Below are 25,815 nucleotides of genomic sequence, written 5' to 3'. Positions count from 1 at the left end.
ACGACCTTTAAGTTCCCTTCCAATGCCAACCACCCCGTGACTGTATGATTTAAAGCTGTAAGGTCTCAGGTAACCCTAAGCAGGCAGCATCTTCTTTAGGCCACGGGCTACACTGTCCCCCGCCTGCTCCGCACACCTTCCTTACCAGCGCCTGGAGGCGGGCAGCGCAGGCGCATGCGCAGGTGGAGGCCGTCGCCGGGGAGGCGGTGGAGGCCCCGGCAGGAGGACGGGGCTAGCCTGACCTCTGGCGGCAACATCGCCGCCTCGCAGCTCCCGCCGCTCTTCGCTTCCACACGGTCCGCGGCCACCGAGATATCCACCGGCGAGCTCGGGGGATCCGTCTCGCTGGGGACGCAAAGCAGGGGTTTACCTCTGAGAGGAGGTGTCAGAGCGAGCTGTTGCTTGATGCAGGCAGGACAAAGCGGGAGGAAAGGACCCCAGGGCCAAGGGACCTGAGCTGGGCTTAAGCCCCCGCATCGCTGTACAGCCTCAGCGTCAGGTAGAGGGGTCGCGGGACGCCTCGCCCGCAGCCCGGGTACACTGAGCACTGGGTCAGCCTGCAGCTCCTCCGCGGCCCGGGACCCAAGCGGTAAATTGGGGTCTCCTCTCGGGGCGAACAGCAATCGAGAGAAATAAAGCACCGCTCTCAAGAAGCATTTATTTGCAGAGTAAGTCAAGCTCTTCCGAGCTGCGCAAGAAGAGAAGGGTAGCGGGAGGCTCCGGTGCGCAAGCCGGTTATCCCACCACCACCACCACCTCCCGCTCAAGGCTAGGGACACTAAAAGCCAGACCCGGCCGTCCCACCCTCTACCCTCCACTCCCCCAGCACCGGCCGCTTCGCACGGCACGAGTAGCGGAAGGCGGGCAGCGCCCCGCACTACCGGATAACCAGCAACGCGCTCTGCGTCCCGCGCCTGATCTCCAGCAGCAGCCCCGCCGCCATGCCGACACGGAAGCGGCTCGCCCAGGAAGCGACGCTCCAGCCCTGTGCACGCGGGGAGCGCCCGCCCGCCACAGCGCCTCCTGCAGCTCGGCGGCCCCCCCAGAGTGGCTGCCGCACGCCACCCGCTCGCTTCGCTCTCCGCTGTAGGGTCGGGTCAGCTGTGCCCGGGACTGGGTACCTCCAGGTCCCGGAGTGTCCAGCGCGAGGCCTGCACAGACTGTCCGGGCGAGCAGCCGCTACAGGGCTCGGTTGACCTCACGGGGTTTTCTTATGCCCAGCCTGAACCTGTTGTGTGTCGACTTCTGCCTGTCCTGCCACTCCACCGCTGTGAGGAGAATTGTTCGGCTTCTCTGGCACCTCCCCATAGGCACTGGGAGCTGTGGTGAGTCCCACCACCCCTAAGCTGGGATGGAGTTTCCTCACAGCGCTCCGTATGATGCTGTGCTTAGGACTTGTGACTGAACAGCTTTGGTACCACACTAGCGTTTCGGCTGTGCCCTGAGCAGCCTCTGTACACTGCCAAGGCTACCTCAGTGTCTCACTCTGCTTGGCCCAACAAGTAGGCTGGAGACGGAAGAAGCTGGGGTGGGGGAGATGTAGGACAACTGACTCGAGTTTACCAGAGAGATATTCCATAGCTCATAGCATTATGCTCAGCAATAAGAACTGGGGAGGCCAAAGTGGCCACTGCTTGGAGATTTGGCTGGGCATCAGCAGTCTGCTTGTGGGATTTGGTAAGTGATTGTATGTGTTTTTTTTTTGGGGGGGGGGTATTTTCATCTTCACTTACCATTATTACCTTGACCCACAACTTTTCTTGCTGTTCTGGATCGCCTGCAGAGCAGTGAGCTAGCAGCTGGCCCAGGTCAGACCACCATGTCTGAGCAGAGGCCTCTGCCAACCCAGGGGCAGGCTTCCTACCAAGTGCTGGGGACTGCATCCTGTGGCATGTCACTACACCACCACCCACCCTTGCCCTTGCAAACAACCCCCTCTCCATCCTTTCTTGCAATATTCCAAGTCCACCCAAATTCCTCCTGATCCGGGTTCACACAGCTCTTGAATGCTGTCACGCTGCACTCATACCAGACACACCCTTGGCACAGGCATCTGCTGCTCTGGGGTGAGGCTTCTTACTGCCTCTCATGAGGTCTTGTACCCAGAGACTGTTACTCCACCTTGATATCTGTGCATGACTGTCCCTTAACTCATGAGCACTGTCACCCCTGCCCACTTCATGCAGCATGCCTGCCTCACAGCATATAAGAGGCTGCTGATGGTCTGTGTTCAAGGACACCAAGAAAAGAAGCTTTTGCTTTGAAAAACAAACCCAAACACCTAAGTTGTTTGCAAAGTTTTTGTGAAGTGTTTACTTTCTATGAATGTCACAAGACCTTCTGTGATTGCAGAGAGCTGTTTGAAGACATGACCTGCAAAGCTTCAAACAAAAAGGCAAATTTGTACACTTCAATTTCATAGTAATTTACTGTGTAAGACAAGATCACTTGAAGTAATCATGGAGTTGGCAAAACCACATAGATCTCTTAGAAGAGTCCCAAAGCAGATGGAATAAGTTAGGTTTTGTAGGAGAAATATGACAAGTCAGCTAAACTGCCTCAACCAGTATTTTTTGTTTGTTTTACAGAGCAGGAATTCTAAGTATTCAAAGATGCAGACCATACTTTCCACATGCAATTCTAAGGGTGATGTTTTGGGGATTTTTTTGTTACTGTTTGCTTGCTCTTTTTAGGAAGAAAAATATTTAGTCCACACGGTGGCTTTCATTTCTAATTACTCCACAAAGCAAGGTACATATTGCAGGTTAAATTGTTCTGAGCAAGCAGGTCACACGTCAGAGATAAAATCCATGTAATTACAGGAGAATCGGCTCCTAGTCTTATTGAAAGGGCCTCAGGTCCTGACTTTACAAAGGCTTACACAAGGCTACAAAGTTATGAATAATCTTAAGTATTCACAGGGTGTGAGCTTCTTTCATCTGAAATTGTCTATAGGTTATTATAGGTTTCTCACCATTTCTGTAGTGAAATAATTACACAGAAATGAAGGTAAATGTCGAACAGAGTGAGCACAGCTAGCACCAGTGGTGCACCTAGTCCAGTATTTTGACTCCTGTGTCAATAACAGGATATACTATTTAGGAAGAGCTCCGCAGTGGGGTCACTTTGCAGTACTTCCCCTCCATCTCATTCTATTAGGGATGCCTGTTTCCTTCAGTGACAACTTACAGATGTGTTTGCCATCATTATGAATAATGCCTTCTTCAGCTTACGGACAGCAGACCGCCTCTGGTAGCAGTATGTTCTAAAAGTTCACAAACTGCAGAAAAGTGTTTCCTTTACACATCTCAAAAACAATCATCCACTGTTTTCACAGGATCATAGGATGGTTTGGGTTGGAAGGGACCTTAAAGATTGTCTAGTTCCAACCCCCCTGCCACGCACAAGGACACCTTCCACTAGACCAGGTTGCTCCAAGCCCTGCCCAACCTGGTCTTGAACACTGCCAGGGATGTGCATTCACAGCTTCTCTGGGCAACCTGTTCCAGTGTCTCAGTTAGGCACTGGAAGGCTGCTCTAAGAGCCTTCCCTGGAGCTTTCTCTTCTCCAGGCTGAACAACCCCAACTCTTTCAGCCTGCTTCAGCCTGCTCTCCCTGTACTGAACAGTTGCAGCTGCTACTGCTCTCAGCAGTGCCATTCCTCCTCTGTGCCTCCCCTAAAAACTCCACATCCTTCTTGAGCTATGAAGACAAGAACTGATGCAGCAATCATTCTGAGGCTGCACTGCCAGCAACCCAACAGCAGCCCAACAACTACCTCTATCTCATTCTCAATATTCTTCTCAATAGCATATGTTTTGTGGGAGTTTTTTGATTGCCACTGCACATGAAGTTGTTGAGACAATTTCAGACCTCCAAGATGTAACCATCACTGCTAAATTCAGTGAAAGGAAAGCTTAGGACTCCAACAACTTCACAGTGTGGGAGCATGCGACAATATAGTTACTGAAAGTACCATTGCCTCTGTGAAGATCACTTTTAAACAGCTCCAAAAGCACCAGCTTTTAGCTCCAGCCCAAAGAATTAGATCTCAAATGCATTTGTAGGTATCTTTAAAGAAAAGTAAATGTAAATGCACCATCTTAATTGGAAATACATGACCTGCAGATTTGTACTCTGGCCTCAGAACCAGTGGGAATTGTCAGCTTTCCAAAAAGTAACTGTTTCTCACCTAATGAATCGTGGAATAGTTTAATATTAGAGAAAAGGAATGGCATTCCCTCTTTATGATTATCCCAAGCCTGGAGAATAAAACTAGATTTCATAAAGTATTGGATGATAACATAAGACTCTGAGTAGAACATTTATAAATATTATGAGCTTTTCCCCTGGCAATATTTCAGAAATATGTATTGTCTTCAGACAAAGTCTAGAAGATTTATTACAGAAGCTGAATGCACTTTCTGGTTTTGGTTACTGAAGTAATTTATAACCATAACTATTTGCAATTATGAAGCCTGCTTAAACTTGAGAGCCAAAAGGATGACTTTGACACTAAAAGATTGCAATCTAAGAAGTGTCCCCTTCATCCTGTGGAACTGCTCACTTGAGAATCCTCTTGAAATGAAAAATTCCACCCAGTGTTGTCCAGGTGAGCACCCCACCCTCACCCTTCTGTGTCATCAGGATGGTCAAGCATATAAACCAGAGCAGATTTTAGAAAATTCTGAATACAGCCGCTACTCATAGAACTGAAAATATTTTCTAAATATTTCTAACCTTGCCTTACATTTTTACGTGTGCTGTATTTGGTGAGCTAGGTAAAGATCAGGCAAAATAAATACATACATATATACGCCTCTTATGTTTATTTCCATCATGTGGTCTACATGTGCCCACTTCCACGTTTTCCCTATACGTAGCGCCTCGACAGCATGAAGCCGCAATGCCACATTCCAGCGCACGTCACGGCGAGCAGACCCCCCTCACGTCCCCCACTCCGGCTCCCACCACCACACCGAAGGCGGGGCTCCGCCACCGTTCCTCCCTCTCTCTCTCTCCCGCGCGCGCCTTTCCTGCGGCGGCCCGCCAGAGGGCGTTGTGCGGCGCGGAGGAGGTGCGGCGCAGTGCATGCCGGGAGCTGTCAGGGCGGCGCGGGGGTGCTGGTGGCGGTCGGGCTCTTCCGGCTCGGGTCGCTCAGGTAACGCCGCTCGGCCCGGCACTCAGTCCTTTCCCTCCTCCTCCTCCTTCTCTTCCTTCCTCCGGTGCGGGTAGGCTGCGGGGCTGGACCGTGGCCGCTCCCCTCCTCCCTCCCGGTCTCCGCGCCTGTGTTGGGGAGGGGTGCCGCAGCCGAAAGGGGTCCGCCCCTGGAGCCGGCCCTCTCTTCTCCTCTTCCCTCACAGTGCCAGGCCGCGGGCATCATCGCGGAGGGCGAAGGTTGGGCCGTGTCGGAGGTGCCGAGAAGCCTGGGGAGAGCGGTTAGCCTGTTAATTGCTCGGCATCAATTAACCTGTGGCACCTGCCTCACTCTGCTGCCGCTCCGTGGCCTCTGCTCCCCGGTGCTGTCCCCCCCTAGCGCAAAGCGGCCGGAGGGGTTTCGAGGCTACAGATTGTCACCGTCCCAGCCTCCCCTCACACCCCCATCCCGACACCTGCGGCGACGGGCGCTGCCGGCGGGGCCTTGGCTTCGCCCGTCGTAGACGGGCTTCCCCGGGCCCGCAACCTATCCGGGAGCAAGCTCGGAGCTGGGCTGACAAAGCCGTCCTGCGTTGACCTTGAACGTATAAGGGCCGTGGGCCTCTTTTGGGTCGGATTCCTCGGTGCTTGGCTCGGCTGCTTGAGTAGTTACATGTGATGTTTGGAAGGATACGAGGGGCATGTGGCTGTCCATAGTTTGTGTAGTGCTGGGTTAATTTTCATCTGTTGATGCAGGTATGGACTTAAATCTTGTGATGCCCTCTTGAAAAGCATAAATACGCAACAGCTTCTGGTGTTAAAGGGTTTTTGGAAATAACATTTAAATACCTGTAATAATAACAACCATAAAAACATAAACAGTTTCTCTCTTTAAGTATCCTAAAATATGTTGGATATGAGCTGCAGGGTTTGATGGGCTTGCTCTGGGTGACTCAACCCTTATATTTTTGTTGCTGATTAGTAAGAGCCCCTGCACTCCTGGATCTTCTTTCTGTATACAGTAATAGTGTATTATACTTCTCAGGTTAACCACATAATATGATACCTGAATTTCAACTACAGGAGTGTGAAGTGGTGGGAAGTGTCTATCTAAATAGTAATGGGGTAGATCCTTTCAGGAAATAGGGGGGCATAATGTAAGACTGAAGGTCTCTCATTTTGTTTCTAAGCCTTGGTCTGTATGTTAAATGCTTATGCTGGCCTGGGTGTCTGATCTGCCAATTTTTTTGTTTGAAATTTTGGTAACTTTTGAAAACCAGGCTGAAATACGGTAGACTTTTTGCAGGTCTAATTAATATTATGATGTCTAAATATTGTGATTATCCAAAATGTCCAGTCATCTTTAATATGGATGAATGTCATGTGGAGAAATGGCAGTTTGGAAGCAGGCAAAACGTCAGCAGTATAATTCCTGGTTTTGTTTTAATTGAAATGGGAATAGATGCTTTTGGAAAGTAAGCAGCCTGTAAATGAGAAATAGGGAAGAAGAGACTGTGTTTCTAAGTGAATGTCTTACTTTCCGAACTTGTTTGTAGCATCTGTGACAGTAGATGTTTAAACAGCATCTTGCAAAGACAAGTTATTCTACATCTTCTATTAGCAGAGTGGCCATGCATGTGAGTAGATGGTTATGTTCGCAGATTAGGCCATACTTGTACTACTGGTAGTGCTTTTCTTGTGTAAAAATACTGGCATGCTACACTGACCACTAGAAATACTCATAGTATGTGCAGCAAGCTACTTGGGTAAGAATATAGCCTGTCGGGTGTAAGTGGGCTCAGCCTGTATTCTTCTGACATCCGTTGTTCTCCCTTTGAATAAGGTGAGGATGCTTTTATATGTTCATCACTGGCCAGAGTTACTGCTGTCCACCTTCAGTGACTTCTCGCTTAGCTTGGAATGACTGCTTGGGCTGGGCTGACTGAAAATGCTTATTGCTATTCTACTTTTTTTTTTCTTTTTCTTACTTTGGTAGAGCTATCTTATATTAAATATGCAGTGTGTAGAGGAGAACCAAGAAGAGGTATGAAGTATGTTGTAAAAAAGACTATTTTGAAAATTGTTGAGAAAAATAGGAGATAGAAAAGAGACTAGAGTAAATGGTACCTGCTAAAGCATGGAATAGAAAAATGAAATTAATTTATTTTTATGCACATCATGGTCTTCCAGATTAATAATCATGTCGCCCTGACTTGTAGCTGAAAACAAGTTTAGTGATAAATAGAAACAGTAAGCGATATGTTTATCTCTCACAGAGCTTGGGGAGGAAAAACACTGCAGGATCAACGATTTGTCCCCAGTAACTGAAAGAAGAAATGAGATGAAAGCACCAAAGAGACTCAGTAAACGATTTCACTACTCAACACATCTCTGTTCTTGTCAGAAACTTGCATGTCAATATAAGCATAAAAAACTATGTAAAGATGAGGAACAGTGCTTTGCCTAATTTGGTTTCTAGTATCATTTGCAAAAATCAAAGGGAATTTAACCTTATATTTATGTATTTTCTGGCTTTCTTCCGAGTATGAGGAAGGTCCAGGTTTGGTGCAGCCGCCATTTTCAGAAGAGTCAGAAAAGGATTCTGCTTTACAAATGCATTTGAAATCCATCTGCAGAGTATGTGAAATAAGATGTACTGCAAAATATACCCACAGTCTAGATAATGTGCAGGTATACATAAGGCATATGGCATTATTTCAGAATTAAATTTGGAATAAAATAATAGAAATGAGTTGAAATTTGAAATTAATAAATTAGTAGTGTCTTGGGACCTCAGGGTATGATAACAAAAAGGAAGTTGGACAAAGTCTTGCCCAAATGTTTTATATTAAAAGGTTGGCCACGTAAGTCAGTGGTAAGGATATGAGAACTTCTGTCATGTTTTTGTGAAAATAAATACTGGCGAAATTTGGAGACAGAATGTTAAACTTGACTGAAGCTAAATGTTATTAGAACAGGGGGTATAGAGGAATAACAGTTTTGTCTAAATCTTCAACTTTAAAGTTATTGTGAACAAAGCATAAACAAATTATCAGGCCACCATTTATTTCTTCTTTTTTTCTTTTCAAAGTTGTTAGATACTGTGTTAAACTGTGTGTCAGAATATTTATAGAGAGGTCACAGTGTGATGGCACAGTGTTAGCCTGGAAGCAAGGCTTCTCTCTCAGTAGAGGGCTGCAAGCATAATGTAAGACAGTGAAACTCATGTTAGTCCTCTTCTTTTTTTTTTTTTTTTTCCTCCAAGCTGAAAACTGTCTGGAAGTTGACAAACTCTCCTTTAAAATGAAGTGTGATGCAAATCTAGGTTTAAAAGTAGTCATACTGGTTCAAGTTGTTTTTCGTTATTATGTTCACTATGTTTTTTATTGTTTGTTTAGTTCTTTATTTCAACTGTATTACTGTATTAATTGGATTTACTGGTTTGCTGAGAGTAAAAAATAAGCAAGAAAGAAAAAGAATATCTCAAGTCAAGTCTTCCATCAGTAAATGTTTGGAAAAAAGCAGGAGAGCTAGGTAGTTAAAAAGTAATTCTTTTCAGAGAGAGTATAGTACTATTTGCAAGCATGAGGCTGAAACATGTAAAAGTGAAAACAAATTGCAGTTTATTTTAGGAAGCTTGTCTTCTTACTGTGCTCAGGTACCTGGAGAGAAGGTAACTATTTGGAATCATGTATTTACTTATCAATCATTCCTCAACAGAGAGGGCAGTGGCCCCAAAGCCCAGCTGGTGCATGTGAGAGCTGAGCAGTTCCGTTGTGGGACAGGAAAAGCACAGGAATAGCTCAGTGTACTGACAGGTGATACCAGATCCATGGGGAGGTGCAATTGCAGTCACACCAGAACATGCCCATTTTCTCTTTGCTAATCATTTTTCCAACCCACCAAACTTGTGTGGTTACCAGGAATTTAGTTAAGTCAGATAAATATCTCCCATATTCTGTTTAGAGTAAGCCAAACAGCCTTACTGCTTGCATGCAGTCTCAGATCTTTTTGTGGAGGTGGGGAAACTGTTGCTGGGTTGACTGTGGATAGTTGAAAAAGGCCCTACCAACACAGGGCACAAGCCAACGTTTTTCAGCATGGCAACAGTTTGTTTAGGTCAGGGGAACTATAGGTGAAACGTTGTATGCAATGTTGTACTTAATTTCTGAGCAAGAATTTTGTGTTTCTGTTTGGCTTGGCATTGTCAAAGACACTGATTGACTGCAGGAAGTCATATATTACAGTTCATATATTAGACAAAGAAAAAAAACAACTCAACCCCAACTCCCCAACTTCAATGTTATATTCTGCATTTGGGACTGTTGGGATGTCAGCATGGAAATTGTAATGAAGGTTATTTAAAGAGTACAAAACAAAAATTTACCCAGATTTTCTACGTTTCTTTGATGGATACATTACTGCTATAATATAAATTTGGAATAAAGATGGTGACACTGTGAGTTGAAATTAGATGAAATTTAAGGAGGAAACTCTGCAAACAGGTCAAAAGGATGCAGGTTAAATTCTTGGTAGGTGTTTTGTGTGCTTTTCTTTCCTTCAAATATGCAATTGAATAAGAAGGAAATAGTGACCAGTTCTAGATGTAGGTTGAAATGTTAGTTGTTCAAATACAGTGGTCAACAAAGGGAAGAAAGGGACAAGAAAAGTACTTGTAAGTAAGTGTCCTGGGTTCAGCAGTAGCAGTCATGTTTCTCCTTCTTGGTAGCTGGTGCAGTGCTGTGTTTTGACTTTCAGCCTGGGAACAGAGCTGATAACAATGATGTTTTGGTTTGGCCAAGGACTTTGTGAGCCTCATGCTCTGCCAGGGAGGAGGGAAAGCCAGGAGGAAGCAGAGACAGGACACCTGACCCGAACTGACCAAAGAAGTATTCCATACCACAGCATGTCATGCCCAGGATGTAACAGAGTTACCGGGAAGGGCTGGGACTGCAGGGTTGGAGGAGGTATTGGTCAGAGCTTGGTCGGGCTGGGGGGGGTGAGTTATCAGTCAGGTGGTGGTGAGATGTTGTATTCTCTTCCCTTGTTATTTCCTTTATCATTGTTATTATTGGTGGTAGCAGTAGTAATTTGTATTATACCTTAGTTACTAAACTGTTCTTATCTCAACCCATGGGAGTTGCATTCTTTTTGATTCTCCTCTCCGTCCCTCCGGGAGTAGGGGGACGGAAAGAAAGGGGGAGTGGTGAACAAGTTGCCTGACTGGGTTTAAACCACGACAGTAAGCATTGAAGGATAATCAGAAATTCAGGGGAGCATTTCCCCGTTTTTATCTGTGTTGTGTTATGCTGAATTAAATTGCCATCTGCTTTGTAATAAGACATCTTAGAAATGATGCATAATTTAAAGTGAGAAGCACAGGTATCTGGAGTCTTGTTGATTTTTAGATGTAAAATGCATGCTGGTTAGATAGATAACTCAGGAATTATTTGTGACTAGAAAAGAAAAAACATGGGAAAATATTTTAGGAAGAAGAAAGTATTTTCAGCTAATGGTTGATCTGGGTTATAATGAAGAAGATTCAAATCATGTTCATCTACTGAATGACATAAATTCAGATCTGTGAAATCTGAATGTTGATTTGATTTGATGATATTTCAAAGGCAGAAACTTTATTGTAAGATTCCAGCATTCATATACTGCAAGAGGACTTTAGATATGTTACAACTGAGTATCACATTGTTGCTTGTGCATCTGTTGTATGCCACTACGCTGCTGTCATTGGCTAATATGTATTTAGTTTATTCAGATTTTTTTAATTACTTTAACTGTTAGATGTGATTAAAATAATTATTTGACATTAAGTCAAAGAGGAAAACTTTGATTGCTTTCTTACAGCAGTGCTTGAAGATCCCTGTAATGAGCAGGGCTGCTTTTTCCCTTGTACTTTTTGACAAACAGTAAGACAGTAGTATGCAGTCACAGTGCACAGGGGCTGGAAGAAAAGGAATCAGTAGTGTTTTGTTGGCAGGCCTGGAATAAAAATCATAATTTCACTTTAGTATATCAAAATGTTTTGTAATTCACCTAGTATATATGGAAAAGCTGTAATAAAGTGAAAGTGAGTAGAGGGATTACAATGTCACCCTAAACGATTTTAAAGAGGTGATTGGAAGGGACGTATGTTTACCAATGACAGTGAGAAACTTTTGGTCACTTTCTTCTCCCCACTGATAAACAGACATAGAGTTTTTTAGATTTGGTTGTTGGCTTTTTTTTGTTGTTTTTTTGTTTTTCTGCTGAAATGCTATGTTCTAAAGCAAATGCATTCACTTAGAGATTGTTCATAATTATAAATCTGTTTTCTTAAACATCGAATAGAGAAGTTGATTACCGAGAAGGCTTGTTCTATGTTCCTTATGACATTTTAAGCTTGTTACTTGTTCCTGTTCATGAACTCCTGTTTGGTCTAAGTCCGACTTTGGAATTCCATAAAACAGCAATAGCAAAAAGAATATTTTACAGACCATATGTATTTCCATCAGATGATGTTCAGTGGTAGAGATGCAGTTTTATTCCAGATCATCTTTCTTCAGTGATTTCCTGTAGATGCAAAAGAAGAACTTAGTTTCTTTTTATCAACAATTTGGGGCTTTGTAATTGTAAATGTAATAAATAACAAACATATTTTGTAGATTCTAAAGCCAGGAGACAGCAAAGTCAGTGGGTACCTAATCTAACCTCTGTAGTACAAGACATAGATTTTTGTCTCTTTTAATTCTTGTTTGAATGAGAATCACTCTCAGAAAAACATCTTGTGTTGGTTTAGAAGTAGTCAGTATGGGTAATGCACAGGCTGTTATACTGATTTAATTTAATTTTGTCATGGAAAGGAATTTGAACAACTGAAGCAGTGTCATTTTTTCTGTGGAAAAAAATGTAATAAGCTGTTGCCACTTAGGATTTTTGACAAGGTAGAAAAGTGTACTGGGAAGTTCTTAAGTTTTCTATACTGTTGGCAGGATACTAATGAACTCATAGCTAATTATAGTTAATCATACAGTTTGGTGAATTTTCTATTTTGCTTATTTGGGTAATATGAGTGTGTTTTGCAGCTTTCATTACTGTACTGAGTAGCAATTGGTGAAAATAACAAGCTCAAGTGGTTTTTATTCTTCAGAAGACATTAGAGAAGTCTCTTTGAAAATTTCTGAAATAAGAGGACTTTGTAAAAAGTCAATTTAGAAATAGAGTAATTAGCTGTAATTGGAAAATCTTTATCTTTGGTGATAGATGGATATATGGTAGAAGAATATTTCCACATTTGATTTTAAGTCTTAAAAGTCTTGCCTGGGATTTGCAGTATTTATTTTGCTATTCATGCTTTTAAATATTTCTGAGGGGAAGCAAAACATAATAAATTACCAAATGACAAGTCTGTTTTCCATGTATTCAAATCTGTGTTTGTATTGAGTCTCTTTAAATAAAAATCTGTTTCTGCAGTTACCAGCTTGATATGTGGGCACTGTACAAAGCATAAAAAGCAATAGCTTGGTACTGTGAAATTTGAATTTTTTCTCATTTTAATAATTGATTAGTTCTTTTACTGTACCTTCCATAGTCATGCTTGAAACAATAAACAATTTTAGAAAGCCTTGAACTATTGCAAAGCTGAAACTCTGAGGAATTCAAAGGGAGCAAGTTTGTGAGCTCACGTTCTTAATAGTTCTTGGGACACACCTTGAGAATTCTTGAACTGACATGATGTATGCAGATCTGTGTTCCACAGTGATCAGCCCCTTGACCTGTAGCAGAAAGCAACCATTTCAGTATTGCAGATTGGTTTGAAGCAGACAAACAGAGCAATTCTGTGAGGCTTGAAAAACGCAAGAGTGGAACAGTAACAAATTGAACCTGTAAAGGAGCTTTGGGGTACAACATATACTGGAGAGCTTGTGAATCGTTGGAAAAGTCTTGCAACATTGTGATTAAATTGAGACAGAATCTAGATGAAGGCTGCTTTATTGAATAAGTATTAGAGCTATTGTTCATCCCAATTGAGTTTCTTTAGCTTCAGTGAAGACTGTTTAGAGCCTCTGAAACAGGTTGTTGATGTGAGACAGAAGGCTTTTACACACATGAGTTGTGAAGGATGAGCATTTGCTATGAAAAACACAGCTGCAACAGTACCATTTTAACACGAGTTAGGGGAAAACCAATACCACCTCACTGGTGAAGCCTTCTCTGTGAATACACTACACACAACCCCTAGCAGAAGGAGATCCACAGCCCCAGGTAGCTGCTTTTTCTGTCAAAGTCATAGTTGAAGGCTCTACAGGCATCCACGTATATCCAGAATTGTGTGGTTCTGCTCTTGAATCCCCATGACAAGGTGAAGTTGAAGGTAACAGTTGCCAAGAGCTACTTCTACAATCACATGTGATTTAAATACAGTTTTATGAAGTAGTTTGAAAGTATATAGTACTTCTTTGATAGTTTCTTCCTCATAGTTTTCTGCTTAGCCACCTCCATTTTCTTTTTGTTATCCATTAAAAAGAGGCATAGTCACCTAACAGGTCAGTGACTACCTATATCCAGACTCATGAGTGGCTGAACCTTCAATCTGAGAAGCATGTCTTGTCTTCTCATTAGGTATACCAAAAGGGGAAAAAAAAGCGAAAACAATTAAAGCAAAGGATGGTACTCTTCATACCTTTGTTTAAAAAAGAAATAAATAAAAAACATGCCAAGGAAAGTTGTCCCTCATGCCAAATGGTGATTGTGGAATGACAAGTTATCCTTTGGGCTGTTTGGCATGACAGAAACTGCTATCTTTCAGTCATTTTGCTCTATTAAACTTTATTACTCATCTAATTTTTCAAAGTAATAAACCATGAAAGAATAAGGATGGGGCACTTATAAAGAGGTAGACATTACTAAGCTTTAATTAACATTGTATAAAAATACAATGCTGTAAAATTAAATGTTTTTAAATCTGCAGTTTTATTGTAGATGAGAACAGAAAAGTATCAGTAAAAACACATGATAGAAACAAGGAAAGATTAAAAAATTTTTTTTTAATAACTTCAAGCTAAAGAAAAAGTAAACCTTGCAGGGAAAGTCTATTTTTATGTATGAAAGCTAATAAAAATGGGCATTCCGGTATTTTCAGTAATCTTAGAATAAAAATAGTGGCAGGTTTATAAAAATAATCATAATATTTACTTAGTATCTTTTCTGTGTCCCTGGCTTATTATGACTACTGATATGATTTGAAAGATATGTTGTTGAAAATAGACATTCTTCATTGTGCGGAAAAAATATGTAATAAATTCTTTCTTTCTCTGTAACCTCAAAATATATAAAGCTTTTCTTAAGAAAATGAGACCATAACTGTAGGGTAGTAAGTGAATGGAGCATGTTTTTTCTTCTCTATACAAAACCTCATAATGATTAAATTGACTAATAACATGGATAAATGTAAATGACTCCATGACTAGAGTAAGTTCATTAGTATCAGCCACTGTGCCATGATAGACCTAAGTATAGGTTATTCAAAGTTATTTGTTTTTAAAAGGAAGAGAATATTCTAATCAGTTAGTAAGTCCAAAGAAAAGCTACTTGTTTCAACTCTGTGTTCCTAGCAGTTTTGTCAAACTTTTGATAATCCTGAATCAGTCCACTTTGAGGTTTTTCAGGCACTTGAGAAAGACAAAACCCTGTTTTCCACTCAGCCGTAAGTGGTTACACTTATGCTTTAGGTGGATTAAAAAAAAAAAAAAGGATGCTGATGCTTTCTTCACGGAAAGTATTATTTGCTGTGTCAAGTTCTTTCTCCATCTCTTATGTTTGGAAAAATGAGTATTGTACTGCTTTTGTATGTTGATCTTCTTTTTTAGTGTTAATACTTTACTTTTGTAGATGCAGCATTTGCAGTTGTGCAGCTGTCTTTTTTTGAGAAATGAAGAGTGGGGTTGACTGAAGAATAAGGGTGGATTGAAGAATGGGGTTGATTGAAGAATAGGGCTGTAAATAAGTAACCTCAAGAATGTTAGGCTTTGTTAGCAACTACAGAGAAAATGAAATTACTGAGATAAGCTTTGCCAGAACCACCTGGTGGTTACTGATATGACAATGATCCTAAGATATAAGCGGTGAAGAAATAACCACCATGGGTCCGAAAGTCCACTGCTGCATTTTTGTATGCATACAGGAGGCATTCTCGAAGAAGTATGATGTAATGTATATAATCTAATGAATATGTATGTTTAAGGACAATATAATCACAGCCTGGTTGATGCCTGGGAGAGACACGCTTGGAGGAGCTATCCCCCATGTCTCCCGGTGCCACAATAAAGAATACCTGCTTGTCAACTTGAGAACTTTGTTGGCGAGTTTGTTCCTGGAGTTTTCTCTGAATCAGAAACCTGTTGGCATTCTACAGCTTTTTCAAAGCAAACTTGATTTTTTTCTGGACTTAATCCAAAGAAAGATGGTTATTATAAAATGAAGCCACATGAAATACTTCTTTAAATGAAAAGTGTGATCTAATTGCTTTATTCACCTGGGGTATCACGAAGTCTATCAGTTTGGCACCCAGAATATGGTTCTTAAGTAATGGTTTGCATTTCTGTTTTGCCTTGGAAGTCATCTGTCATTATTAGTCTGCCATCAGGATTAGGAGTGTACAAGTTTTGTAATTCTTGGCCTTTTTATTCACTCCTACTATCCAAGCACTTTTTTTCCCTATGTCTGCCCTTTTCTTGGTTTTCTTCTTTCTTGCAACTTCCCTTACAGTGCTGAGGAACCAGGAGATGAGCAATATGAGGAGAGCAATAGTAATAAGGATAAAGAAAATATTGATGTGAAATTTTGGTTGTTCTGTAGAAGAAAAGATAGGTAAATGTGGTGACGACAGGAGAGAGGCTTGTCTGGCACCTTATGGCTGTGAAGGTTCTTGAAGATCCATGACCCAGGGTGGCAGCATACAGTCTCTGACTGAAGCAACACTTTAAAAAGTATTTGGGAGGATTAAAACTGGGTTTTTATCAGTTTATCTTCAGAAGCTTCTACTAATTAAAGGAGCAAAAAGGAGGGCACAAAAATCTGCCAGGACACTTTGTGATAAACTTGATGAGATCACGATTATGAAATTTTGAGCCTGATGTACTAAGCCTGTCTTAATATTGGAAATGTCAGAGTACAGCTTTTTTTCATTTTACGTTTTGGAGTGCTGAAAATGTACAACAGTTAATACTGTAGTGACATAATTTGTAGTTTTTTAGCATTGCTTCGAGAACATGGCAAGGAGTTGACCTGAAAGTAGCTGAAAATACTGGGTAACCAGACTTAGGGTTTTATGTTCTTTAGTCAGTGGTAACTCCTTATGAGGGCTGTTGACAAAGTTATTGAACAGTAGCTTTATAGCCATTTGGGGGAGAATACTGTTTGAAGGGAGGGATGGATACACTACAAATCAAATAAAGGTTTTATGCATCCATATAAAACTTCTGAAATTTATCATATATGCTAAAAGGCAGACAAGTGTTCATGGTTTTGATGCAGCCTGCACAAATTAGTGTGTTTATTACATGAGTTAATATAAGTTGAATTGTTAGTCTTTTCTGATTGGTCTAAAAACACAACTTTTTTCCTGGACAGAATTTAAAGATAAGAGCTTTTATTACCTACCTCAAATGTAGAACCACCAGAAAGCACAATGTCACTTTTTATTTTTGCTAATTCTTCTGCTCTATTGTTTTGTGGGCATGTTCATTTCAAACCGTCCTGCTATTTTATTACATTGCTGCTCACTGAGAATTGGGGTCAAGGAGACATGTTCTCCAGTCATTTCGGAAGGGCTCACTGAAGCTGCTGTTTTGACTCTGTCATACCTGGTAGACAGTCTGATGAATAGTGTCTTTATACCTGTTGCATAGTTTATTTTGGTTGGGTTTTTTGGTTGGTTTTTTTTTTTTTTTTTTGGTCTATCATGCTTTAGCCTGTGCATCTGCATGCAATTTTCTTCCCTTTTTTCTTTAATCAAGACAGAAGAGAGCAGCATCTGCTGAGTGCGAAGTCTCTTCTGAAGCTGAGCATCAGGGAGAAGTCCCAAAAGACCCCAATTAAAAGGGGTGCAGAAGCTGCCTTTTTCGCAGACATGCTAAAATAGGATTTCCCATTATGGGTTATGACTGCTTGCACTTAAAGTAGCTTTAAAAACATATTTCTTTTTAATAGTGATTGAATTTCATGAAATAAATAGTGTATGGTCTATAGAAATATGAGGTGGTATTTCTGGAATTAGAATTATCTTAATTACTTGGTGTAGACTACCATGTGATGAGAATATATAGAGCAAATTGCAAAAGCCTCTGATTATGAAACATTAGTAAACATATACTTTTGTTGTGCTGGATGATGATAATATAAAAACAAAGTAGAGCTGCATTGCTGAATTAGAATACCGGGTCTTGTAAAAGGAAGTGTTGATGCGTGAAAATACTCTTGAATAGTACGTGTTCTTCACTTTTTTCTTCTGCCTGGAAGAAAAATTGGTGTCTTCTGTTTTCAGGAGGGCTGATTTGTGGAAAAGTTGGTTCTTCTGGTGATGGACATGGAGGAGGAAAAAAAAAAAAACAACCAAAAAATACCACTTTTTTGCATTGTTTAGAATAAACACTGCTTTTGGGGAGGGGCAGGGCATTATTTTCTAGGGTGTTTTGTTGTTTTGTGGGATTTTTTTTGTGTGGGTTTTGTTGTATTTTTTTAGTTAATTTTTTTTAATAGGACTCGATTACAAGTATACTTTTGATGTGTTAGAGATCTGTGCAATATGTTAGCTTTGTTCAGGATTTGCTGTAAACTGATTTCAGATTGGTATTTCGTCATGGCTTTGAGGAAAATCTGGTGCTCTCTATACAAAATTGTTTTAATAGTGTCTGGAAACAACAGTTTCAGGGGTTTTTATTTCTTATTTTGAATAGGTGATGTCTGTACATGAATTGCAAGCTGGTCTCTAGTGGGGACACCGTGGGAGGATGAACACAGAAGAGCTAGAGCTACTGACTGATTCCAAGTACAGAAACTATGTAGCAGCTGTTGACAAAGCATTGAAGAACTTTGAATATTCCAGTGAATGGGCAGATCTAATATCGGCACTTGGAAAGCTAAACAAGGTATGCCTGGCAGGTGCTCTTGGAAAAGATTCAGGAACTGACAAAGGGTAATGGTTTAAAATTATCCAAGTGCAAGGTTCTAGCAGTCCAAGACTCTTGCAGATATTTTAGCGTGAATCAAATGTTGTGTATGTCTAAGGAGCAAACAAATGCCTTTCTGAGACAGTTGAACCATTTGTAACTGTAAGTAAAGGGAAAAGGTATTAACATTTTCAGTGGAAATAAATGCAGCATCTTTTTCATCACTAATATTTACTTCTAAATCAGTATTATTGAAATAATGTGAAAAATAGTAGCCAGGATTAATTTCAGCAGTATTTTTACAAAGCATGAATAATAAAATGGGGTTCAAATCATTAATTGACCAGATAATGTTATTGTTCTGATTCATTTTAACAGTTAATAAATTGAATGTGTAATCTCATTGCGGTCTTTAAGTGCAGTTTACAAATAAATACAGATCCTGATATCCTAGAATCATAAAATGGTTAGGGTAGGAAAGAACCTCAAGATCATCTAGCTTCAACCCACCCCTGCCATGGGCAGGAACACCTCACACTAGATCATGTCGCCCAAGGCTCTCTCCAGCCTGGCCTCGAACGCTGCCAGGGATGGAGCTTTCACATCTTTGGGCAGCCTGTTTCAGTGCCTCACCACTGGAAAAAACCTTGTTCTAATCAGTTCTATGTATTTCTAGGGATCTCTAGTCAAGGTCATAGAGTACGCTTTACCACATATATTTTGCCAGTGTGAAGCTTTGCAGAATTTGGCATAGAAAATTACAGCTCTGAAGCATTTAAGTTCTACCCTCTAAATGTTGTGGAAAATCAAGAATGATAGTACATTTGGCAATGCCAGTGGCACAATTGCTTTGAATAAACTCTCATTTCTTTAATTTTTTTTTTATTGTAACATTTCTTGTCTCACTCTATGATGACTTCTTAAAGTTATCCCAGATTGACCACCCACAGTTTTGTAGTTTTCTGAGAGCTGCTGGTAATTGATTTTAACAAAGGGAGATCATAATTTTTGTCTTCAAAATAATGAATAAAATGAATGAGTAAAATGAAATGGACAAGCTGTAAGGAGCCTATTGCAAGTGAAGTTTTAAATGCTTGGTAATACATCTATAGCAAGTATGCAAGTGAAAGGCATTGCAAAGAGAAATCTGCATGGTACATCTTAAAAGTGTGTGTTCTGTTTTTTTTTTCTCTTGTGTTGTAACCTAGGCATATGTTGTGACTTACTGACCATGTTCAGGAACTAATTTATAAATGTGTGGTTTTTCTTAATTTGTTGATTTATTAGGTACTACAGAACAACGCAAAGTACCAGGTAGTACCAAAAAAGCTGACTGTAGGCAAGCGCTTGGCACAATGTCTTCATCCAGCTTTACCGGGAGGGGTTCATCGGAAGGCACTTGAAACATACGAGATCATTTTCAAAATCATTGGACCCAAGCGTTTGGCCAAAGATCTTTTCCTCTACAGGTACAATAATTTAAACAAATCCATTTCAAATGCATAGTTGAGATGTTTTTGGTTTCATGCATTTTATATTAATAATGTTGTTTTGTTATGCAGCAAGAATCCATCAGTTTCCTTCCCTCATGTTAACTGGTGCTTGTGTAGTACTTGTCTCACAAATATTGTATATTGAAAGATAAACATATCCCCTAAACTTATGTTAGGAACCAATTTTAGAACTAGAAAACCCAGAGTTTATTATATCTTCATTGAAATAAATGAAGTTTTGTGCATATATGTAAAGTAATGGAAGTGTTAATGCTTATTCAGATGTATTCACATTTCATTTTTCTGTTTTAAGTGGTATTGGAAAGAATTTGAATATGGTTTACTGAAAGAAACTTTCTCTTCCAAGCAATCAAAAGGTTGTCTATTTTGCTAGAATGGGGTGCAAGTAGAAAATTTTTCTCAGCCTCTAGAACCGATGATACTAAAAGGAAGGATAACCTTGAAAGGTAAATGTAGTGAAAATATACCGATTCCTAAAGACCTTTGAGTGCATGGGGGGGGCAAGACATTTAGGCTATTTAATATATAATGCATAGAAGGGTGTGTGCATATGTGCGGTCACACATGGTTCTTCATCTTTAGCTATCCCTAGAGATTAGAATTTCATCAGTTTGAGAAATAGCGGAATAAAATAGAGCTCTGCTTTTCTGTTCAGATAGCAAAGGGGTGTGTTAATGCTTGGAGATAAATTGTATGCCTTAACATCAGCTGTTCTATCTTGCACTGTCAAGATGTTTATATATAGTTACAGTTTGGGAAGGGGGAATTTCTGTGTTTCCGTGCTTTGAAAGATACCATGAATTTGTAGCTTACATTTTTGGCTTGTGCAGTGATTCAGTAGCTGCAGTATCTTGTTAACAGTAAGTTCTAGGATAGTGCAAAATGCTACCTAGTGTAATGTAACTAAAAGCCATTGTTACTGCTGCTTGGAAGAAGACTGACATTCACATTAAGGCGTTATCAAAGATTCCAGTATTTTCATGAAAGCAGAGTGACAGTGTCTGAACATCAAATCTTGAAGGATGAGTAAGCGCCTTACAAAGAAACACTGTAGGGTAGTGTACTGGTTACAGAACAAAAAGACATTTTCTGCAGAAGAAAGAAACCCGTCGACAATGACAAAACAGTAGTTGTTCTGGATAGTGGATAGATAAAAGCAAAAATTGTTGTTATAAACATTTTTGGTACTTTAAAACGATATCCCCTCCCTTCCACATGGATAACATTGTGATGTGTCCACAAAGATTTTGGTTTGTTTTTTTTTCGGTGAGTTACAGATTTGTAGGTGTATATTTTAAGACCCTGGGCTCAAACTTTGATTTTTTATTTTTTTTTTTTTTACTCTTCTTTCATTTTTCTTCATATGTTGGAGTCTTCTGACCTGCTTTCTCAGTGATTTTGAAATCTACAGTTGTGTTCACATGTCTTTGGTTATTGGTACTCTTTGTACTAGTTTATGATATTTAGTTACAATTGCAAAGATGTTCTTAGTGTGTAGGTAGCTTCTGCTTAGCTGATCACATTTGTAATTTTCATGAAGTTTCATTTACATTCATGGTAAATATACCATGTTCAACAAACATTGTAAACGTAAGTCCCATGTTTTCAATCCTTTAAATGCTACATCATAACTAGTGGGTTTATTGTTAGTTTGTTAAATTTAAGTCGGCAACATTCTTAAGGTATAATTAAATTGTCTCACATGAGAAGCTTCTTAAAAAAGATACATTTTATTTTTCACAGTTCTGGACTATTTCCACTTCTTGCCAATGCTGCTATGTCTGTCAAGCCAACATTATTGAGTCTGTATGAGATTTATTACCTCCCTTTGGGGAAAACATTGAAACCAGGACTGCAAGGACTGTTAACTGGAATTCTGCCTGGGTTAGAGGAGGGGTCAGAATATTACGAAAGGTAAGGTTAGATAACTTAATAAGGCGATATGCTTGATTTGTTGGGGATTTTTTGGTTTTGTTTGGTTCTTTTCTGCAACTTTTCATCAAAAACTTGTATATGGTTTATTTTATTTTTTAAGATAGTTGGTGTTTAACTTCATCCAGTCATATTAATTGCAATGGAATAGTGTGAGAGAAGATTCTTAACATTAATGACAAATTAACTGTTAGTTGTTCTTGCTATTGAAAAGGAATTGACATTAAGTAGACTTAGTGTTATATGTTGGTCTCCCAAGTAACAAGCAATAGGACAAGAGGAAATGGCCTCAGGTTGTGCCAGGGGAGGTTTAGGTAGGTATTAGGAAAAATTTCTTGACAAAAAGTTTTGTCAAGCATTGGAACAGGCTGCCCAGGGGAGTAGTGGAGTCACCACCCCACAGGTATTTAAAAGACGTGTAGATATGATACCTAGGGACATGGTTTAGTGGTGGACTTGGCAGTGCTAGGTTAACAGTTGGACTCAATGATCTGAAGAGGTTTTCTTGTTACGGATTGGGATACATAATGTGTTAGGAACAAGCATCTTTGATTCTTTTCCATGGATTTCCTCGAAATGCTGCTGTATTATTCCTGGTCTAAAATACTTACCTTAACTGAATTTAAGATGGCAAACAAAACTTCCGTCATTAAGATTTACTTGTTAAGATATCTAAATAATCATTAAGTATGTAAGAGACAGCAGTAATACATGTATCTAATCCACCTATAAAGGTTATTACTCCTTTGCTAGCAGAGAGGCCTGGGAGGTATTAGCTCTTATCTCAGCTGGGGCTTAGGCTTGCTAGGTATCTTGACTGTGGTATCTGGAGCGCTGGAATAGAATCTTAACATATTAAAGGATGAAGTTACACTTCAAGGCTATGATTTTTTGAAATTGTTCACACACTTACATATTCTTGATATTTCCAACTTCAAAAGCTAGAATTTTCATGACTTTGCATGTGAAGAGCAATTTAATGTTGTCTTTTTCTATTTCTGTGTAGGTAGATACAGCAGTGTAGTTGGCATCATTGTAGCAGGGAACAAGGGCTACTCAGCTTGCCTCCTGGGGCCTGCCATAGCATGTAGAGGTGTTGTCACATGAGTGGGAAGAAATAAGAACAGGGGAAGGGATTGCTTGTGCCAAAAGAATTGTGGTATTTTTGTGCCCTGTTATTGCCAGTGGTGCTTAGTGCAAAGAATGAAAGGTCATTTGCTTGAATCTTTTTTTTTTTTCAGTAGCTGTGCTTTCCTGCTGTCTCTCTGAAACCTCTGTCTGTAGCAACATTTGGCTTTAAGTAGCAGATGAGGAAGTTATTTGGCTCTTTGAATAGAAGTACATAAGGAGAAACCGTGGGCAGGCGGAAGCATTTTGCAAGCCAGGTTGTCCCATAGGCTTTTTAGTTGGATCATACTGTTCAGGCTACATTATAAGGTTATAAGTAAGGCTTCTTTTGGCCTCTCATAAAGAAAGCTTTGACCTTCCTGTAACAATTAATTTTTGCACTTATAAAAATTGGAGGCTGGGGCAAGGGCTGCGATACATGCCCTGATTCAGTTGACTTGATTTTACTGCAGAACGAACACACTGTTGGAGAAGGTTGCCTCTGCTGTGGATCAGTCAGCGTTCTACAGTGCTCTCTGGGGTAGTCTCCTTACAAGCCCTGCAGTTCGCTTGCCTGGCATCACCTATGTCCTCTCCCATTTGAACAGGAAGCTTTCAATGGAGGATCAACTCTACATAATTGGCAGTGACATTGAATTAATGGTAATGTTCTGTTAGAACAATGAAGATATGGGTCTTACGTTTTCTGTATTTTTGAACGTAGCCTTTGAAGAGATAAAAATGCACATTTATTATAGCTCCAGTTAAGCTCAAGTACTTGTGCATGATAAAAATTGCAAAGATGAGTTAATGTTTCAGAGCTAATTAGGTTTTGTATAAAATTTGCCATTCATGACACACTTCAATTAAAAGTGGTTCAGTTTTGTTGTATGTTTTGTTTGTTTGTTTGTTTGTTTTTTTAAAAAGTGTTACTTTGTCTTTTAAACTTAAGGTATTCATTGGTAATATAAAAAAAGCAAAAGTTCAGTGTTTTCATAGTTCATGGAATTTATGTTGATTATATGTTTCCTCAGTGGTGAAACTTTATTTTTTTATCTTGTTTCATTATTCAAAATTTTAGAATAACTTCATTTTGCACATATCACTATTTATAAACAGCTGTTCTTATTTTGTGAGTGTTCTCTTTTATCTACCTTCTTAAAATAATACAATAACTAAATATTTTTTTGGGGGGGGTGTCTGCTGTTACTTCAGGTGGAAGCAGTTAGCACATCAGTGCAAGATACCAGTGTTTTGGTGCAGAGGAGCACGCTGGACCTTATCCTTTTCTGTTTTCCTTTCCACATGAGCCAGGTAGGTTATTAACATGAGAGATGAATTGGCAAACTCCTAAGTATACTCCAATTCTTAAGTCAGTAGCAGTATTAGTTGGTCTTTGTTAATGATTTTCTCCAAGATTGAGAGTCACATGTAAGAGTTTCTCTGATAGATTTGGCTATTCTTATGTCAGGATATCTTCCTTCTGCTTTTTAACTTAATGTGTTAACCTTGGATTTAACTTTAACTTCTGTATACACAAATCCAATATAAATTATGATGTTTAATCTATGCATAAGCTTTTAATTTGCTGTAATTTGATGAGAAAACAAATTACATGTTCATGTGCAAATTTCAAATTCCCAGTGTTCCAAAACAGCAAAAGTTAATTCTCTTATCATGAGTGATTCAGAACACTAGACAACTGAAAATTATTCTTGCTTTTAGGTAAGTAGTTAGCTCTCAGCTAGCAGTAGTGGGAGATAGACCTCACAAATTCTAGGTGTTTTTTTTTTTTTGTTCCCCCTGCATTTTTTGTTAGCCACTTCCTGTTTCTAAGTTATTCACGTTTCGTTTTACTTCTGAAGGAAGACTTACATAAAGTTGATTCTTGTCTTGTTAGAAATTATGGAATATCTGCTTTTTCCTGTAAAAAGAGCAGTGTTCCTGCTTTTTAAAGTGGTTCATTCACGTCTATCAGTTACTATAGCAATATTTATGTCTCTGTTCAGGTGCTAGAATGATGAAATTATCAACACAGGTATTTTTTTAATACTAAGATTTACATAAACATTTAAAATGATAACAGATTGAAAGGTATTAAAAAAATTTCAGATTTTTTGTTTACATTGGATTTTAGTTGAATTTGCTTCAAAGGCTTTTGCCTAATGAACAAAATGAAATGTGTCATAACGAAAATGAGCTGTCAATGGAGTCAAGGATTTTTTGCTGTTCATAAAAGGTGCATGCTATTGCAATGTTTCTGTTCCAAATGATAGTTGTATTTTGGTATCTTAAGAGCAAGCGTGTTTTCTTGTACTATTCTGGATTCAGAAGTGTCAGAACATGAAATTGACTACATTTTGGTGTACATTAAGCTGCTAGCATAGATAACATAGCTGCTAGCATACATTACTTTTCATAGTTAAATATAATCAAATTTAATCGTGTTTCTAACATCTTCAGGCAACACGTCCAGACATGATAAGAATTTTGTCAGCAGCCCTTCATGTAGTGCTGCGCAGAGATATGTCACTCAACCGAAGGCTTTATGCATGGCTTCTAGGTGGGTTTGTATTTCATTGCATTTTTCAATAAAAGTTGAGGAAGTATTGTATGTTCATTAGCAGTATTTTAACATGTTGCAGGGAAAGATTATTGGAAAAATACAGTACTTAATTTGTATCATAAAGAGAGGCACTGTCTCTCTCCATGGATGTAAAAGATGAAGAATGTTAACTCTTTCCTGTTGTATAAATGTCAAAAATATAAAACAACAACCCACCCAAAACCCAAATAAACAAAACACAGAACTGTACCAGCTACTGGGAAGAAAATTAACTCTGTCCCAACCAAAACCAGGTTTATCTTGATAAATTTATCTTGATAAATTTTTTCTATAGCAGCAATTGTGGGCCACATTCAGGGGTTAGGGCCTGGTGCACTAGGCCTGTGTAAATGGACATTGA

The 25,815-nt window shown here is 39.7% G+C and overlaps 2 protein-coding genes across 15 annotated transcripts in view; one reads left to right on the top strand and one right to left on the bottom strand.

Moving 5' to 3' along the window:
* Positions 1–999, bottom strand: part of UBE3D (ubiquitin protein ligase E3D) — an 89,515-nt gene extending 88,516 nt beyond the window's left edge. For 6 of the 7 annotated variants that reach the window (XM_061460404.1, XM_061460410.1, XM_061460407.1 and 3 more), the window contains exons 1-2: positions 882–999; positions 146–345 (exon numbers count right to left, since the gene is read on the bottom strand). In XM_061460404.1, the coding sequence (XP_061316388.1) occupies positions 146–345; positions 882–943 (262 nt within the window). In that variant the 5' untranslated portion in view covers positions 944–999. Of the gene's footprint in view, positions 1–145; positions 346–452; positions 579–881 lie in introns of those variants that run through there. The other variant, XM_061460409.1, reaches the window with a different exon arrangement.
* Positions 1,000–5,056: 4,057 nt separating this feature from the next.
* DOP1A (DOP1 leucine zipper like protein A) overlaps positions 5,057–25,815 on the top strand; it is a 64,409-nt gene continuing 43,650 nt past the window's right edge. For 3 of the 8 annotated variants that reach the window (XM_061460400.1, XM_061460401.1, XM_061460394.1), the window contains exons 1-7: positions 5,057–5,161; positions 18,084–18,275; positions 19,584–19,765; positions 21,554–21,724; positions 23,323–23,512; positions 24,065–24,163; positions 25,313–25,412. In XM_061460400.1, coding sequence (XP_061316384.1) covers positions 18,138–18,275; positions 19,584–19,765; positions 21,554–21,724; positions 23,323–23,512; positions 24,065–24,163; positions 25,313–25,412 — 880 coding nt within the window. In that variant the 5' untranslated portion in view covers positions 5,057–5,161; positions 18,084–18,137. Of the gene's footprint in view, positions 5,162–5,679; positions 5,893–18,083; positions 18,276–19,583; positions 19,766–21,553; positions 21,725–23,322; positions 23,513–24,064; positions 24,164–25,312; positions 25,413–25,815 lie in introns of those variants that run through there. The other 5 variants (XM_061460397.1, XM_061460398.1, XM_061460393.1 and 2 more) reach the window with 3 other exon arrangements.

This window comes from Pezoporus flaviventris, unplaced genomic scaffold, assembly GCF_033815535.1.
Source record: "Pezoporus flaviventris isolate CSIRO_AGI_PZ_B2104156 unplaced genomic scaffold, CSIRO_AGI_Pfla_v1 ptg000031l, whole genome shotgun sequence".
NCBI lineage: Eukaryota > Metazoa > Chordata > Aves > Psittaciformes > Psittacidae > Pezoporus > Pezoporus flaviventris.
Note: the sequence above shows the minus strand (reverse complement) of the source record. Positions and strands in the feature narration are given on the sequence as shown.